This window comes from Amblyraja radiata, chromosome 1, assembly GCF_010909765.2.
Source record: "Amblyraja radiata isolate CabotCenter1 chromosome 1, sAmbRad1.1.pri, whole genome shotgun sequence".
NCBI lineage: Eukaryota > Metazoa > Chordata > Chondrichthyes > Rajiformes > Rajidae > Amblyraja > Amblyraja radiata.
The window spans coordinates 152,890,321-152,909,733 of NC_045956.1; the positions used below are offsets into that span (position 1 = coordinate 152,890,321).

At 42.6% G+C, this 19,413-nt stretch overlaps 1 protein-coding gene across 2 annotated transcripts in view; it reads right to left on the bottom strand.

Annotated features, from left to right (window-relative positions):
- The window catches only part of nedd4l (NEDD4 like E3 ubiquitin protein ligase), a 399,262-nt gene extending 380,215 nt beyond the window's left edge, over positions 1 to 19,047 (bottom strand). For both annotated transcript variants that reach the window (XM_033032994.1, XM_033032976.1), the window contains exon 1: positions 18,672 to 19,047. In XM_033032994.1, coding sequence (XP_032888885.1) covers positions 18,672 to 18,716 — 45 coding nt within the window. In that variant the 5' untranslated portion in view covers positions 18,717 to 19,047. The remainder of the gene's footprint in view (positions 1 to 18,671) is intronic.
- Between the last annotated feature and the right edge of the window lie 366 nt (positions 19,048 to 19,413).

The window sequence follows — 19,413 nt, forward strand, 5'->3', positions numbered from 1 at the left end:
AGGCCATTCGGCCCTTCGAGCCAGCACTGCCATTCATTGAGATCATGTCTGATCGTCTCCAATCAATAACCCGTGTCTGCCTTTTCCCCATATCCCTCGATTCCACTAGCCCCTAGAGCTCTATCTAACTATCTCTTAAATCCATCCAGTGACTTGTCCTCCACTGCCCTCTGTGGCAGGGAATTCCACAAATTCACAACTCTCTGGGTGAAAAGTTTTTTCTCATCTCAGTCTTAAATGGCTTCCCCTTTATTCTAAGACTGTGGCCCCTAGTTCTGGACTTGCCCAACATTGGGAACATTTTACCTGCATCTAGCTTGTCCAGTCCTTTTATAATGGTCATATTTTCTATAAGATATCCCCTCATCCTTCTAAACTCCAGTGAATACAAGCCTAGTCTTTTCAATCTTTCCTCATATGACAGTCCCGCCATCCCAGGGATCAATCTCGTGAACCTACGCTGCACTGCCTCAATCACAAGGATGTCCTTCCTCAAATTCGGAGACCAAAACTCGACACAATACTCCAGATGTGGTCTTACCAGAGCCCTATACAACTGCAGAAGAACCTCTTTACTCCTATACTGAAATTCTATTGTTATGAAGGCCAACATTCCATTAGCTTTCTTCACTGCCTGCTGTACCTGCACGCCAACTTTCAGTGACTGGTGTACAAGGATGCTCAGGTCTCGCTGCACCTCCCCTTTGCCTAACCTAACCCCATTGAGATAATAATATGTCCCCTTATTTTTGCCACCAAAGTGGATAACCTCACATTTATCTAAATTATACTGCATCTGCCACGCATCTGCCCACTCACTCAGCCTGTCCAGGTCACCCTGCAACCTCCTAACATCCTCTTCACAGTTCACACTGCCACCCAGCTTTGTGTCATCCGCAAACATGCTAGTGTTGCTCCTAATTCCCTCTTCCAAATCATTAATATATATGGTAAACAGTTGCCGCCCAGTTTTCTACATTTAGAAAAAATTAGGCTTGTTTTTGGCTGATAGATCAGTCCAATTTTCCAAAATGTGGTCTCCTTTCATTGAATTTCTTCAACAACAGAATGGTTGAACACAAATTCAAAACCGTTGCTTGGGTTGGGTGAGCGGGTGTAGGGAAGGATAGTGGGACATATCTCTGCTTTTTCTCTTTTTTTCTCTCACTTTTGTCAGTTCAGGGTTTTTTTTCTTCTTTCTTTTATTGTATCTTTCTTCTTCCTCTTCATTCTTTCCTTTTTACTTTTTTTCCGATGTATCAGTTTATAATATGTTAAAACTGAAGCTGTACGAAAATTGTATGATTGTTATGTCAATTTCTTTCTTCTTGTGCAATTGCTTCTACTAAAATAACCATTACAAAAAACAGTTGTGGCCCCAACACTGAGCCTTGCTGCACTCCACTCGCCACTGCCTGCCATTCTGAAAAGGAGCCGTTCACTCCTATTCTTTGCTTCCAGTCTGCCACCCAATTTTCTATCCATGTCAACAACCTACCCCCAATACCATGTGCTCTAATTTTAGTCACCAATCTCCCGTGCGGGACCTTAGCAAAGGCTTTCTGAAAGTCTAGATACACAACATCTACTGGCACCCCTTCATCCATTTTACTTGCCACATCCTCAAAAAAATTCCAGAAGATTAGTCAAGCATGATTTCCCTTTCATAAATCCATGTTGACTAAGACCAATCCTTTTACTGCTATCCAAAATGCCCCATTATTACCTCTTTATTAATTGACTCTTAATAATAACTAACAGCATCTTTCCCACCACTGAAGTCAGGCTAACTGGTCTGTAATTCCCTGTTTTCTCTCTCGCTCCTTTCTTGAAAGTGGGATAACATTAGCTATCCTCCAATCCACAGGAACCGATCCTGAATTGAAAATAATCACCAATGTGTCCACTATTTCTAGAGCCACCTCCCCGAGGACCCTGGGATGCAGACCATCAGGCCGAGGAGATCATCCTTCAGTCCCATTAGCCTACCCAATACTATTTCTTGCTGAAAGGTATGTCCATGTTTATGGAAAACCCAAGCAGTATGTTGGGAACACCACCTCACAAGCCTGTCTCATCAGTCAGTTGAACCAATCTGCAGTACGGACAACACCCTCATCATCAACCATTTGATGCTGACAGGGACATGCACTCTACCCTGCTTCCTGAAGTTGATGAATAGCTCCTTTAGTTTGCTGACAATGTAAATATAATTTGCATTAAGAGCACACATTTCTTCCTTAAAATTTCTAAAGGCAATATTTGGAGCTGCAGGTGCCCACTGCACATAGGTTGTTACTTGTAAGGGAAGCAAACTTCCTCTCAGACCCTTTTGAAGGTAATGGGGATTCTAACATGCTCATTTAATTATCTTTGCTGGCTAAAATGGTCCTGTCAGATAGCATATGGCATAAGGATCAATTTGCAATGCATGGGTGAATTTTGAAATGGTTTCATGTCAGATATGATCAGCTTTCTGAAACTCACACTTTCACTTTGACAATAGTGACAGTGCATTTAAAATCAATGAACTGCAAACCACTGCCTTGCGTTTTCAAGTCCGTATTGAAAGCCAAATCTGCTCCATTCCCAGATCACAATTCAGGCTCAGAATTCCTTAACCTCAGCTTCTGTTTTCCGTAGACCTACTGTAACTGCTTCAGTACACTCCATGCTGGTAACCTTTATTCAACCGACCACAACCTTCAACATCTAGATTTCTGCTACCCACTAAGCCCCATCATTGTACAATATAAATGTAAACCATTATCATCCCCATATACTTGAGAGTTTTCCCTTACCATATCAACTTTCCTCTCAACTGTTGTCATCTGTTCCAGCCATATATTATTCCAAGATGTCACAGACCAATATTAGACTCTGGCACTTCACCGATGTTAATCATTCCACCATTGACGACCTGCTCATCTACTGGGAAATCTTCATCTCCTGGAATTCTCTCATAAATCTGTTCACCTCCCTTACCTTTACAAATCTCATCCACCTTATGACTTCTATTCAAAGACTTTCAGGGTAAGGCAGCAGCAAATTAAATAAATGCAGCTACCATCTGGAAATACTCAAATTTACATTTACCCATTCAATGTGTTTTTACAGTAAACATATTGTAATAATACCTGAAATAGAACAATTGATCACAAGTACATCCTTGTGAAAATTGGTTAAATCACGAGCGGAATTTGTAATTTTTTCATATGACGAGTTTCTATTTCTACCATTTGTTCTTATATTTCCTTGAATCACTACACATTTCTCCAAAAAAACGACCTGGTCAGTTCAGTCTCCATGTATTCATTTCCAGTAATACATGAAATTTTACTTCAGTTGGATGTGAAAATCCAGTGACAAATTCCAAATGCAACGACAAAGAATAAACAATGCCAGTGGGCCTTAATATATAAAGACAGGACATGCAAGGCATTATGGAACATGTGGAGAAAGGCGTTATTCAGTGAGGAAAGCTATTTCCGGGTGTAGGGCCAACATTCTCAAGATCAATCGGAGAGCTGTCGAGAAAATGCTACGTTAACCAATTCAATAGACAATAGGTGCAGGAGTAGGCCATTCGTCCCTTCGAGCCAGCACCGCCATTCACTGTGATCATGGCTGATCATCCACAATCAGTACCCCGTTCCTGCCTTCTCCCCATATCCCTTGACCCTGTTATCTTTACGAACCTATCATCTGTAAGAACCTACCTTCGGGTGGTGCTCCGAACTGCAGAAGGACCTCTTTGCTCCTATACGCAACTCCTCTTGTTATGAAGGCCAACAATTATGATAATGTTCTGGGGTTGTTTGGGCTACCACGGCGTTGATCCGCTATACCTAGATGATGGAATGGTGAGATTGCCTGAATATATCAATGTTTTGCTGGGAAGAGTGGTGCCAGAGACGGCAAATACTTTTCTAGATGGATCTGGGATATTCCAGCAAGATCATTCACCATGCCACAGATCAAAGATAGTGACCCAATTTATTTTACAGCAGACAGACTGGTCTAGCCACTTGGATGGCTCAGTGTCAGTACCTCATCATTTTTTATGTCTTTAGAGAAAGGAAAGGACTTAAGCTGTAAAGAGTGCAGAGAAGAGTTACGAGGATGTTGCCAGGTCCCGAAGTAGAGGGAGAGGTTGGGCAGGCTGGGACTGGATTCCTTGAAATGCTGGAGAATGAGAGGTGATCATATAGAGATGTACAACATCGTGAGTAGATTAGATAGGGTATCCTGTCTTTTACCCAGAGTATGGGGATCAAGAACCAGAGTCTGAAGAAGGGTCTCAACCCAAAACGTCACCCATTCCTTCTCTCCAGAGATGATGCCTGTCCCGCTGAGTTAAGCCAACATTTTGTGTCTACGTTCGATTTAAACCAGCATCTGCAGTTCTTCCCTACACAATAACCAGAGGACATTGGTTTAAGTTGAAAGGGGAAATATTCAATGGGAAACTTTCTCCAGAGGGTGGCGAGTTTATGGAAACTGCTGCTGGAGGACGCACAGACTATAACAAAATTTAAAAGATAAATGGCCTGTTTCCGTGCTGTATCGCTAAGTCTAAAGTGAAATCTAAAAGCAGAAGAACAGTGACAAAGAGCAAGTCTTGCTTGGAGACACTAAATAATAGAGCGAGGGAGAAAAGCTTCAAGAACATATGTTTTCAAAGTTGGTGGCAGTTGCGGAGAGGATGTTAAAAATAGCCATGTCATAAAAAATACATTCAAAAATCTACAATTGTGAACAGAACAAATGCATTGGGAAAAACAGGAATCAATAGTGGTTATTAGGACACAGATAGATTTAAAGAATTTAAAAGGTGTGCAGATGGCATACAAGTTATGCCCATAATATTGCTTGAATGATTCCTAGTTTGCAAAATGTACATGATCCTACTTTTTCTGAAGTCACGAGGGTTATATTGCCATATGTCCCAGACAGATCAATGACATTCCTACTTGCAGAATATGTAAACAGAATATGTAAACAGAACATGTAAACAATAAGATAGTCAAGAAGGAAAATCAGAACTCAGATCAGGCACCCAATTCCAAGTGATGCTCAAGAGTACTGTACAAGAGCTGGTGGAGGTAAAGACTCTTACAGGATTTCAGTATTATTTAATGGATAATTTAAGGCATAGATATGTTCTTGATTAGTACACGTGTCATGGGTTATGGGGAAAAGGCAGGAGAATTGGGGTAAGAGGGAAAGATACATCAGCCATGATCAAATGGTGGAGTAGACTTGATGGGCCAAATGGCCTAATTCTGCACCTATCACTTATGAACTTATGTACTTGAAAATTATCCAGACATGTTTGAATCACCAAGACTGAGAAGGTGACAGGTCAACGTTCAAAAGGCCCCATTCCATGCTGTATGATTCTTTGACTTGGTAATATAATAACGGGTTATCCCTGAAATGTGAACATTTTGCTCCCTTTGCAAATGCTGTCTGATCTGCTGAACACTTCAGCACTTGCTATTATATTTCTATAAACCATATCATATATCCTCCTTAGGGATAGGATAAAAGGAGGAAGTGATCAAATTGTTTTGGAGTCAACTAAATCCCTAGAGACAACAATTGATGAGGTACTGGAACCGAGCCAAACTTTCTCAGACAACTCATTAATTTGGCCACGGAGCCAGGCAGATCCACAGTACTTCACTGCACTGATCACGATTCATTTGACAGCCTTTCTCTTTGTTGGGAATTGGCACAGTAGACCAGTGCCTGCAGCTTATTTTCAGCTCAAAATAGACTGCTGAACATAGATGGAGTGGTGTCAATAGAAACATTTGGAAATGTACCAATGCTTTAGTGTATGCATCAGCTTGTATTCCCCAAGTCTTACAATATTATACCACAAGAAATTTGCTTCTAACTCTGTTTCCCCCCCCCCCCCCCCCCCCCCCCCCCCACCTCTACAATTTGTCACTTTAGTGTTGCTGGCGATATTGGTATTTATTGTCCTTTCCTAACGAGGAGGCAGAGACAACTGCATTGAGGGGTTTGGAGTCACACATCGGCAAGACAAGCTAAAGGTAGGTTCCATCCCTCAAGGGTATTATTGAACCAAATGTCTTTTTACAACAATCTGGAACATTTATGATGTTGATGCCAGCTTTTGTAAGGGATGAATGAGCCATAATCAGAGGGCATATGGCTAATCAATGATCCACTGATTTAAGCAAGAAACTGCCTTCAAATAAACGTCCATATACAAGGAGTAATTAATTTTGCTGTGATATGGTAGAGATGTATAAACAAACTCAAACTCCAGTCATAGCAGGGAGCCACTCATCAAATAAATGGAAATTGACCAGGCAATGATCAATTCATATACAGCAATGCCATTGTCATTGTTCAATAATGGCAAATGAGATAACCACGAAGCACTTTAGTGTGGGTTGGCAAATGAACAAGTGGGTGCCCTCACTGCTTAATGGTCAGGGCAGTCTAATTTAGCTGATGGTCCTCCTCCAATATCTCTCTCTCTCTCTCTCTCTCTCTCTCTCTCTCTTTTGCATATCTTTCATTCATTGTTCTTTATCTCTCCACATCATCGTCTATATCTTTCATTTCCTTTATCCCTAACCAGTCTGAAGAAGGGTCTCGACCGAAACGTCACCCATTCCTTCTCTCCAGAGATGCTGCCTGTCCCGATGAGTTACTCCAGCTTTTTGTGTCTATCTTCTATTTAAACCAGCATCTGCAGTTGCTTCTTACACATTTAGCTGATGAGCCTGTTTCTGGGTAATATGATTCTGCATGTGACAATATGGGAACTCCACATTCATTATTAGAGTGAGGAAACAGTGGTTAAGTTAATAGACCAACATCCAGGGATCTGGACTGTTGATCTGGGGAGACAAATTTCAATCATTCTATATTCTACAGGGACTTCAAATTCAAACAAATAAAAATTTAGAATGGAGACCACAAGTACCACAAAACCACCTATTTCCCCAAACACGCATTAAGTTCACGAATTTGCTTCAGAGTAAAACATCTGCCATGAGAGGGGGGGAGAGAGGGGAGGGGGGGGGGGGGGCGGCAGAGGCAAGAAAGCAGCTATGACATATAATACACAGTAAACTATGTATAAATACACAATAAACAAGTTACTCTTACATGGGTATGACCGTACATTAACCCCCCCCTCCCCCCCCCTTTCTTCCCAACCTCTGCCTTACGGACCTCAGTACCCCTAGTTCCTAAAACCCATTTCCATCACTGGCTGCCTCACCCGCTGAGTTTCTCCAGCATTTTTGTCACCTTCTTTTTTCCAGCATCTGCTGTTCCTTCTTAAACAAAACAAAAGACGGCAACTTTTGGCCTGAAAGCTTATTAATTTCTGTTAGCATGATGCTGAAGTCTCTAATCAAGGAAGATTATAGCTAGTCACTTAGAGAAACTAAGGTAATCAAATTGATCCAATGGTGATTTGGGGTAGTGATTGGGGATGATCAGCCATGATCACATTGAATGGCGGTGCTGGCTCGAAGGGCTGAATGGCCTACTCCGGCACCTATTGTCTATTGATTATGAAATGCAAATTAAAAGCTTGTCGAATTTGCCAGAGTTCTTTTAAGATGACACAATGCATTCTTCAGTGGGAAATCTGTAGATATAGTGTAGATAGATGTTCAGGAGGCATAAGACCAGTAGTCAAACAAGGCTGTTGCACAAGATAAAATGTCATGGTTTTAAACGAAATGCATTAGCATGGATTGGAGATAGATTTGGAATATATGTCTTTTCCAGGATGGAAGAATGTAGCAAGTCGGATGCCCTGAGGATCAGTTCTTGGCCAATGTTGTACAACCTGGACGAGGAGGAGACAAAGTGTAAAGTACCCTTGCTTACCTTTGACACAGAAATAAATCGTCGGACATGTTGCAAAGAGGATATTTGGACTTTAGAACGGTATACATACAGATTAAGCGAGTTGGTGAAAAATTAGCAATAGAATTTAATCTGGGCAAGTGAGAGAGCAGTCAGAGGAATTTAAAGGCAGCCTCATTATCTCAGTGCAGGAAGATTACAGATGAACAAAGTACAGGGCAATCTATGTGTTCTTGTACCTAAATGGCAAAAACATTAGCAGGCAGCTGCAACAAGTGGTTACAAGGCACATTAAATAATAGAAACACTAAAAGGGAAAGGCTGGAACTCAGCTAGTCAGGCTACAACTGTGGAAACATAAAGCATCACAGTTTCTGGTTTACAAACTTTTGTAAAAACATGTTGATAAAGGAATGCAAACCCAAACGCTGACTGTCCCTTTTCCCACAGATGCTTCCTGACTTGCTGAGGTTTCACGGTATTTCCCAAGTTTGTTTCAGATTTCCAGCATCTACTGATTTTTCAAATGACATGGCTCATGGCTGGAGGTACATGGATAGGATAGGTCTAGAGGGAGACGGGCCAAACACAGGCAGGTGGGAGTAGTTTCAATGGGACATGTTGGTCGGTGTGGTCAAGTCCCACTTTTGCATCAACTCCCGACCAACTGAGAGGCCGATCAACCTGCTAACCCGCATGGCTTTGAGATGTGGGAGAGGAAACTGCCTTCAAATAAACTTCCATAAATTGCAAGGAGTAATCAATTTTGCCGTGATACGATACAGATGTATAAACAAACGCAAACTCCACCTGGGAACCCAAGGTCAGGTTTGAACCCATGTTTCTGGCACTATGAAACAACGACACTACCAGCTCTGCCACTGTGCCATGAAGAGGGTTTTTTCTGCACAAGATCTCCCATGCTTTCTAAGCAGGGTTATGGATAGTTTAGTATACGAGTATATTCGAGGTCAAGACTTTTGGGCACCAAGTAGAGAATGTCAGTTATGATCTTTTTGGATGGCAGATCAGGTTTGTGTGGGTATTATCTCATCTTAGTTTACTTCTGCAAACCCCACCATCATTAAAAACACATCTTTGGAATTCAATTCAAATAATATGTGGAGTTGAACTTCGGGTAAAGACTTTTGGTCGCAGCAACATTCCAGCTGCAGTGCTGAAGTTTGTAGCCCAGAACCAGCCAAGGATTCGGTTGACCTACAGTAAGATGGCTACATCTCTGGCAATGGTAGAACGGAAAAAAATCCATGTGTGTTCTGACTACAAAAAACAGGGCAACCCATTCTGGACACGTCATTTCTTAAGGCGTGGCTTGTGATGAAAGATCATTCATTTCCAACTCTGGTTTAATGGATTCTCAGATGGCTGATGTGGCCCAAGTGAAGAATACTTGACTGTCATATACACCAGGAATGGAACAATGAAATTCTCACGTGCAACAGTTTCACAGGCACATCAACACCATGACAGAACGATTAACAATAATACAATACATTATCAGTTGTACTGGGTAACCAGACTATAATAATACAGGGCAAAGTAGGGAGAGTAATCTTAAGTAGCGCAATCATATACAAAGTGCAGAGTAATTCAGTGCTGAGATAGGGTTATCGTTAGGTTTGTACATTATAGTTGATAGGAAGTAGCTGTACTTGAACATGGAGGCCATGGTTCTTAAGCTCCTGCATTTTCTTCCAGCCTGAAGAAAGGGTTCCGACCCAAACTTCATCATCACCTATTCCTTTTCTGCAGAGACTCTGCCTGACCCGCTGATTTACTCCAGCGTTTTGTGCCCATCTGTGGTCACAATGGTAAGTGTCTTTGATGATAATAACTGCCTTTTTCAGGCAGCACTCCTTGTAGATCTGTTTGTTGGTCAGACGGTCAATCCCATGATGAACCTACCGGGCAATGTCCATCACTTTCTGCAGCCTCCTGTAATCTTGGGCATTTGTGTCACTAAACTAGGATGTGATGCAGCTAATCAGTGGGTGCTCCACCAACGCACCTGTAGAAGTTCTGTAGAGTATTTGGTGACATGTCAAATTTCCTCAAACCCATGAGGAAATAAAGGCAGAGGTGCTTTCCTTTAGATTGGGTCAATGCGCTGGGACTGGGCCCACGACTGATGCTGGAGTAACTCAGCAGGACAGGCAACATCTCTAGATAGAAGAAATGGGTGACATTTCGGGTCGAGACCCTCCTTCAAACAGAGAGCCAGGGGAGAAGGATATGGAAAGGTAAGGTGTGAAATTAAGGAAAACAAGGAAAATGTACAATGGATCATTACCAGCTCTGGGGAAGGTGACAACAAGGCATACAATCAGTATGCTGAGGAAACCCGTGTGAGGGCCTCACCTATGAGGTCCCCATGCCCCTGTTCCCCAAAGAATGAGGACATCTCAGATGTCCTGGTATGGAACATAGCATCTTGGGTGCATATCTGGCATATCTAGATGGAGGAATTGGGAGTAGGGGGATAGGTTCTTTGCAGGAGACAGGGTGGGAAGAAGTGTAGTCTAGATAGTTGTGGGAGTCAGCTGGTTTATAATAGACATCAGTCGATAGTCGATCTCCTGTGATGGAGATAGTAAGATCAAGAAACAGAAGGGAGATGTCGGATGGTCCAAGTGAATTTGAGTGCAGGATGGAAATTAGTAGTGAAGCTAATGAAGTCTGTGAGTTCTGCATTTATAATAGATGTCAGTCAATAGTCTATCTTCTGTATAATTGAATAGTCGTACGGGACTGCTTTGAGTCAGTGGACCGGTCTATATTCAGGGAATCTGCAGACAATATGCTACTGTCATGACGGACATCATCAAGCACGTAGAGGAATATGTGCAAAAGAAGATAATCCAAATGTTCCCCCAACAGGAAACCATAGATGAACTATGAAGCCCAATCCCAGGTGAAAGCCAAGACCATTGTATACAAGACCACTGATCCCGAGCGTTATGAGAAAGCTTGTTGTGATCTTCGCAAAGGCATCAGGAATGCCAAGAGACAATACCAGGACCAATACCAGGTCCCAGTATAATCATTCAGCCACTCGCCGATTGTGGTAAAACCTGAATACAATAACCGGCAGCAAGGTGAAGTCAGGCAGCATCACTGGTGATAAATCTGCCCTGCCAGCACCTCATATTCCGCTTGGAGAGTCTGCAGCCTGCGGGCTTGAACATTGAATTCTCCCAATTTTGTTAGCCCTTGCTGTCTCCTCCCCTTCCTCAGCCCTCGGGCTGTCTCCTCCCATCCCCCAGCCCTCGGGCTCCTCCTCCTCCTTTTTCCTTCCTTCTCCCCTCCACCCTCCATCAGTCTGAAGAAGGGTTTTGGCCTGAAACGTTGCCTATTTCCTTCGCCCCATAGATGCTGCTGCACCCGCTGAGTTTCTCCAGCATTTTTGTGTACCTTCGATTTTCCAGCATCTGCAGTTCCTTCTTGATAACTTAATACATGCTATGCTGGCTTTGAGCAGAAGGCAAACAGGGTGATGACATCCATCCCGTCAGACTCAAATGTGTCTTTTCCCAGGATCACTGTTGCAGAGGTTAGATCGTCTTTCCTGAGGGTGAACCCACACAGACAGAGTCCCTACCTGTGTCCTTTGGAACTGCGCGGACCTAACTGCGGGAATGTTCACAGGCATCTTTGAAAATCTCTCCTACTTCATTCTACCCACCTGCTTCAACAACACCATGCCAATGCCAAAGAAAAGAAAGGTTACGTGCCTTAAAGACTACAACCCGGTGGCCTTGACATCCACCATCACAAAGTGCTTCAAGAGGCTGGTTTGGCACACATTAAATCTAACAACAAACCTTGATCCATGACTGATACCATTTCCCAGGCCCTACACTCATTCCTGGAACACCAGAATAAGGACACCGATGTCAGACTCCCATTCACAGACGACAGCTCTATTTTTAACACCATTATCCCAACCAAGCTCATCTCTAACTCATAGAACTTGGGAGTCAGCACTCCCCTCTGTTACTCGAACCTCAACTTCCTGACCAACAAGCCACAATCAGTGAGGTTTGAGCACAAAATCATCCTCTAAAATAATCCTCAACAGTGGAGCTCATCCCCCTCATCTCCTTACACACTCATGACTGAATACACGTCCAATTCAATTTACAAGCTCGCAGGCCACACCAATGTAATGGGCTGGATACCAAATAATGACGAGACTGAGTACAGGAACTAGAATGAGAACCTTGTAACCTGGTGTCAAGAAAACAACCTTTCCCTCAATGTCAACAAGACAAAGGAGATTGTGATTGACATCAGGAAATGAAGCAGTACACACCCCAGTGTACATTGATAGTGCTGAACTAGAGATGGTCGAAGGTTTAAAGCTCTTAGAAATAAATGTCACCAGCAATTTGTCCTGGACCAGCCACATTGAAGCAATGGTCAAGAAAGCACGCCAACACCTCTACTTCCAGCATGTCCCTAAGAACCTTCACCAACTTCTGCAAGTGTCGTAGAAAGCATTTTATCAGTATGCATCACAGCGTGGTTTGGCTCAATCCAAGATTAGAAGAAATTGTAGAGAATCGTGGACATAGCCCAGACCAACACACAAACCACCCACCCTTCCATTGACTCCATCTACACTTCATGCTGCCTCGGCAAAGCCACCAACATGAGCAAGGCCAGTCACTCCCTCTTTCCCCCCATCAGGCGAGAGGCATAGAAATTTGAAAATGCATACCTCAAAATTCAGGGACGGTTTCTTTCCAGCTGTTATCAGCCAACTGAACTGCCTGTCACCAGCTAGAGTTTGGCCTGACCTCGTATCTACCTCATGAGAGACTTTAACTATCTTCAAATGGACTTTACCTTGCACTAAATGGTGTACCCTTTATCTGTACACTGTGGACAGCTTAATTGTCGCCATGTAGTCTTTTCTTTGACTGGATAGCAGGCAACATAAAAGCTTTTCCCTGTACCTCTCTACACAGGACAATAATACACTTAACTAAACTTTGTTTACTTGCTATCTAGTTAAATCATATTATGTACGCGTACAATAAAGCCATTACGCAAGAACAATAGGCAGTGTAAAGAGAAAAATGCCAGTGCAAAATATAGCAGTCGCATTATAGTTACACAGCCAGAACAGAAAACAAAAAGTGCAAGGCCGCAATGAGTTACTTTGGATCCGGACTACACCCTAACTTATGAAAGAATCATTCAGTTGCCTGATACGAGCAGGGAAGATGTTAGATACATAGATACATAGAAAATAGGTGCAGGAGTAGGCCATTCGGCCCTTCGAGCCTGCACCACCATTCAATATGATCATGGCTGTTCATCCAACTCAGTATCCTGTACCTGCCTTCTCTCCATACCCCCTGATCCCTTTAGCCTCAAGGGCCACATCTAACTCCCTCTTAAATATAGCCAATGAACTGGCCTCAACTACCTTCTGTGGCAGAGAGTTCCTGAGACTCACCACTCTGTGTGAAAAATGTTTTCCTCATCTCGGTCCTAAAGGATTTTCCCTTTATCCTTAAACTGTGACCCCTTGTCCTGGACTTCCCCAACATCGGGAACAATCTTCCTGCATCTAGCCTGTCCAACCCCCCTGAGGATATAAGAAGAATCCAATAGGATGCATTCGACTGTGCATCTGAAGTTTTGAAGAGTTATTCAATATATGTGCTGAACTTACTTAATCTTTTGAAGATGCAGAAGCATTGATGTGTTTTTTAGGATATTGCTTCAATGTGGTTGGACTAGGACAAAGTATTGGTAAAACTGACACCAAGGAATTTCAAGCTCTCAACCAATTCCACTTCAGCACCATTGATGCTGACTGGCGTGTGTATTCCACCTCGTTTCCCAAAGTTAATAACTTGACACCATATTGCCAAGCTCTCTATCAACGTCCTGTATTCCACCATATTCAAGATTCAGACAACTACCGTGGGATCATCTGCATACTTGTAAATGGAGTTAAAGCAGATTGTGATCACAGAGTCATGAGTGTAATAGGTAGTATAATAAGGGGCTGATCCTAGCAGATCACCGGTGTTGAGAATTATCGTAGAATTTGTCACATCTCCTCAGTAATTGTGTGAACCTCAAACTTGTCCTCAGACAGGATGAGAGGTGCCTGGTGCAAGTGCATGACTTGTGCAGTGGGAAGCTCTTTCTGAAGTTTACACAGTGCTTGTGTGTGCGCATGGGGTTGCGGTTTTCTGTGACATCCTAAATGCTCCTCCCCTTAAGAGTGGTCATGGGCCTGGTATTCCCATCAGGATAAATTATTTTCTCAAGCAGGCTTTGGGAAAATCCATGACACTTGCTCTATTGTCTGCCTGATAACCCTTTCCCATGCAGAATTCAAAGTATCTGTTTTAGGAATTGGGTGTTGATTTGCAATCAATGGGGCTTGTCGAAGAGACTTAAAATGGTTAGCAACCAGGAGATCCAGGAGGCCTTGGAGGACAGAGTGCAATTGTTTGGCAAAACTGCCACCTAGTCCACACTTGGGCTCGCTAATGTAAACCTGGCCACATAGGGACCACTCAATGCAGTAAATTAAGTTAGAGGAGGTGCACATGAACATGATAGGACTGCTGGGGTCCCCAGATGGATCCAAGGAGTAAGTAGAGGGGCAGGCATTATGCCTCCATAGCAAAGAACTGCAGATGCTGGTTTAAATCGAAGGTAGACACAAAATGCTGGAGTAACTCAGTGGGACAGGCAGCATCTCTCTCGACCCGAAACGTCACCGTTCCTTCTCTCCAGAGATGCTGCCTGCCCTGCTGAGTTACTCCAGCATCTTGTGTCTACCTTTGGCATTATATCTCCTGCAATTGCAGCAGTGACAGAGAAATTAAAGGTAGGAATAATGTCATTGCAAGAGGCAGAGTGTGATGAGATGTAGTCCAGATAACTGTGGGAACGATTACGTTCATAGTTGACTTCTGTCGATAGTCGGTCCCCTGTGATGAAGACCAACAAAGGGGAGAGAGGTGTCAGAGATAGCTCAAGTGAATTTGAGGGCAAGATGGAAATTTGAGGCAAAGTTAATAAAATCAAAGAGTTCTGCAAAGATACAGGAGGCTTTTCCAATATTACTCTTGTGCTTAAATCCACAACTCAACTAGGCAAGTATTTTTAAAAAGTCATTTATTTATTTAGCCGTAATACAAATATCTCATTTGTTCCTTGCATAAAACAATTCCACAAAAGAGAAACAATTCGTTCACAGAAATTGGGCCAAACAAAAGCAATATTGTAAAGATCACAATTTAAATCACATTTACCGGTGTAGATTAAAATACAAGCTGTCCTGCACGAGGCATTAACAGTTCATTTGTTGAAGAAAAAAAAAACTACTTTGCTAATTATATACAAGACATTGGCTTATTCTGGACAACCACAACGAACTACACCTGAAGACAAGCTTGACCATATTTGAACATGAAATTCAATGGTAACATGGCTGGGACAAATGAGACACCCAATGCAGTGCAGTGAACTACTGCAACATTTGTGCAAGAAGTCTGGAAGCAGAATTAAGGCCTTTTTTGATAGTGTTTTCACCTCGAAAGACCAATGGCATCAGTATACTACATCCTGAACAATATGGACAGAGGTAAATTGAAAACATGATTTTATTAAACAGTGGGAAAAACAATAGAAGCACAAGCCTAAATAAGAAAACATGACATTGTAGTAGAAAGCTCACCTGTCCCCCCAGATCCTGACCAACTTCTACCGCTGTACCATCGAAAGCATCCTGACCACCTGCTTCACGGTATGGTACAGCAGTTGCACCGCAGCGGATAGGAAGGCACTACAACGGGTGGTGAAAACCGCTCAGCACATCATCGGTGCCCCGCTCCCTGCCATGGATGCCCTCCACCGAAAACGGTGTCTGAGACGGGCCGGGAAGATCATCAAGGACCCCTCTCACCCAACCATGGACTGTTTGCCCTCCTCCCATCAGGGAGGTGGAACAGGAGCCTCAGGTCTCGAACTAGCAGGATGAGGAACAGCTTTTTCAACAACACACTTACATTGCTGAACTCGGAGTCCCCGTCGCTAGATATCTTTGGTCTCTCCATCCACATTGTTAACCAGTACTCTTCTTACTCTAATGTATGCTTGTTCTGTATTTTATATATTTTTTTTAATTCCTATCTTGCACTATGACTATGACCAGACGCTAAACTGCATTTCGTTGTACCTATACTTGTATCTGCGCAATGACAATAAAGTTGAATTGAATTGAAATCAGAAAGTGAATCACTGCGAAACACTTTAAAATGGGACCTCCATACAGAATAGCAAAGGATAAAAATCTGAATGAATTTCAAAAGCACCTGATGTGGCATCGGCAGAGAGCTTTCAGATACATGGAACATTGGCTAAATGATTCAGGAGCAAAATATAGCAGGTTTTGGAAAGTTAAAGGAACAATGATATCAATGTCTTATATCAATGACAACCCATCAGAAGCCACTTGACTTGCTGAATATTTCCAGTATTTTTTTTAATCCTACTTAAAAGCTAAGTGATTTTCTTTATCCATAATTATTTTCTTAAGTTGTACTGTTCAACTGCCAGCCCGGTGATAAATAATGAATAAGCCACAGCTCCCCTGACTCTCAGTCTGAGTAACGGTCTCGACCCAAAACATTACCTATTCCTTTTATCCAGAGATGCTGTCTGACCAACTGAGTTCTCCCGCGTTTTGTGTCTATCTTTGGTTTAAACCAGCATCTGCAGTTCCTTCCTACATATTTCTCCACTTTAACACTGGCATGACCAGAGCCCCTTGTTACTTCAAACCTCCATAACGTCTCCAGTTATTCGATGCTTCATCGCGATTTAATCTGTAATAAATATATTCATAGTCCAATCACCCAAATCAACTTGTGCAAATATTCATAGTCAGAGAAGAATGTATGCAAAAGGTGGCAGTACATTCATTCAAACAGATTGATCTCTGCCCAATGCAGCAACATATTAAAATAAAAGCATATGCCAATCATAAAATTACCTTGAATTGTCCTGGAAGAAAAAATAAATATACAAATTAAACTTTAAAATTGAAGTTGAAGACCGTCATATTTAGCAGAATTAGAAACATCAAAATAGAATATGTAATGTGCTTTCAGTCCTATTCGTTTATAGTAAATACAGGAAGAAATTAGAGCTTTGGTGATGAAGTGAGAACCTCTATCGTGTCAAATGGAAACGCACCATTCTCTTGAATTAAAGCATATCCACTTCAAAAGATGGAATCTGAATCCGGTTAGTAGTAGAAAGCCCCATGATATATACAGTCACATGCAATCTTTGTGATGGTGAGGTTTTCTTTTTCCTGGCACAGTCAGTATATATATATTTCCAGTGGTAGTTGCACAATGCACGTTACCGCACACAATACAAAGCGCCAGATTCAACCTGTTTGTGCTAAATTGTAGTCCAGGGTAAGATCGAGTTAAAGAACTGTAAATACTACAGTTCCACTCAGTGCAAATAGACCAGCAATGATCTCAGATCCAGCCAGGATTCTATTTCAAAATTAACTTCACCTTCAGCTCCCTACTAGACCTCTTATGTATCCGTACAACCCTCCAGAAATTCTACCTTGCTGACTCTGCTGTGGTAACCCTTCAATCGCATGCCAAATAATTGACTGTCACATCCCCAGGCGTCTCAGCTCCGAGCTCTAGAATTTCTACTGAGTCACTCGACAGCAAATATTAACATTTAGCAGCTGGCTTCAAAATATATTGCACATTGCTCTGTCGTGCACCGTTAATGTCATCCAATCTGTGAAGCCACACAAGCATTGCTCAGTAATTAAAGTTGTACACAGAGCATCGTGCATCAGCACAGAAGTGCTACGCGAAACAGCCAAGACACAGTTAACTTTACAAGCCAGCACGCTGCTGCAATCATTTGTTTTATTTTAATAAAAGCTGTTTCTTTCGCTGACCAGAAGCAGCTCAAGGATAAGCCATTGGACTTGAATGCGAGTAAACTTTGTAATCGCTCAGATCCAAAATTATTCTTCAAAAACTGAAATGAAAATCCAATGACAGCTCTGCCCAAAAAAAGGACCAACGCGATTAAAAGGCACCTACATCGATTTCAATTGTAAAATGGATAGAAAGTCTATGTCTTTTGATGAGCACTGAACCTCGTCTACGTTAATAATAACACACACACACACACACACATCTTGTTGAATGACACAACTGCTCGTATTTCGGAATGGACCCAAGGATGAAAACGGAACAGTTCTCATCTCCTTTATTCCGTTAGATCCCTCAAACAGGACAGCGTACAGAATAGATTTGTGTAACTAAACACAGCAGCTCCCCGTCCAGTTCATAACTTCACCCCCACCACTAACATACACCACACTGCCCCGTGAAACGTCCCTCTAACAAAGCATGCGTAGAAACACACGATTCAAAAGTGAACAAAAAAAACAAAGTTATCTCTGCCTCCAGCATTAGAAATCAACATTGTATCCGGTCATTCTGATAAGCCTGAAACCACACGGATTTCCCGTGCGAAACAAAAAAATGCGTTTCAGAGCTGAGATAGTAGGATAAATGCACAAAAGCGACTGGCATTCCCGTCTGAATGGCTGACAGCCCAGGAGCCGGGCTTGCATTTCCTCGGCTGCCTTTCATCACAGGTTATAAACATTCCGCAGCAGTTTACTCCTCATTTCAATCGGAAATAACAACAAACGAACATTTAGGAGGGGGAAAAAAACAACCAACAGTACTCACTTCATCGTCGGAAAGTCCATATATTGTATCCAATTGCGCCGCCATAGAACCAGAGCGGATAAAGAGACAGGAGGGTTGAGAAGTCTCGCACAAAATACACACACTCACGGAACGAGCTTCACGAAAACATATATATATATATATATATATATATATGTTCGCCAACAACAACAAAAACACAGCAAGCAATGTAAATCCCACTCTGCAAAAAAAAAAACGGCAGCAAAGTAGAGGCACGGACCTAACACCAAATAATGTGACGGAAACAATATGATCAACAATCAATTTGCCCTTTCAAAATCAAACACAATTCGTTGCCTCCACAGAAACTCGGGACATGCGCGCTCGACACATTGTTACATCCGCACCCCCCCCCCACTCGACTCTCAACCAAGCTCTGCGCTTGACCGACGTGTCCGCTGGCCAATTGACCGCGAGACGCAGCCACCCGTCCAGCCACTCGCGGCCGGAGAAAGGCGGGAGGTGGGCGGGACCTGGGGCTTGGGTGCCACCACCAAGTTTGGTTGAGCGCAAGTTGCAGAGTTCATGTTGCAGATTGCAGCAGTAGCAGCAGCAGCGGGAGGGGAGGGTTCCATCTTTCGGGTTCTCCACATTTGACAAGAAACAACCCCTTGTTAGATGTGGTTCCGTGCAGAGACGAGCCTGAGGTTTTCATTCACGAAAAATGCTGAGTAGAACTCTGCGTCCAGCGACTCGGTTTATTTACATTTTCCAAATTAAT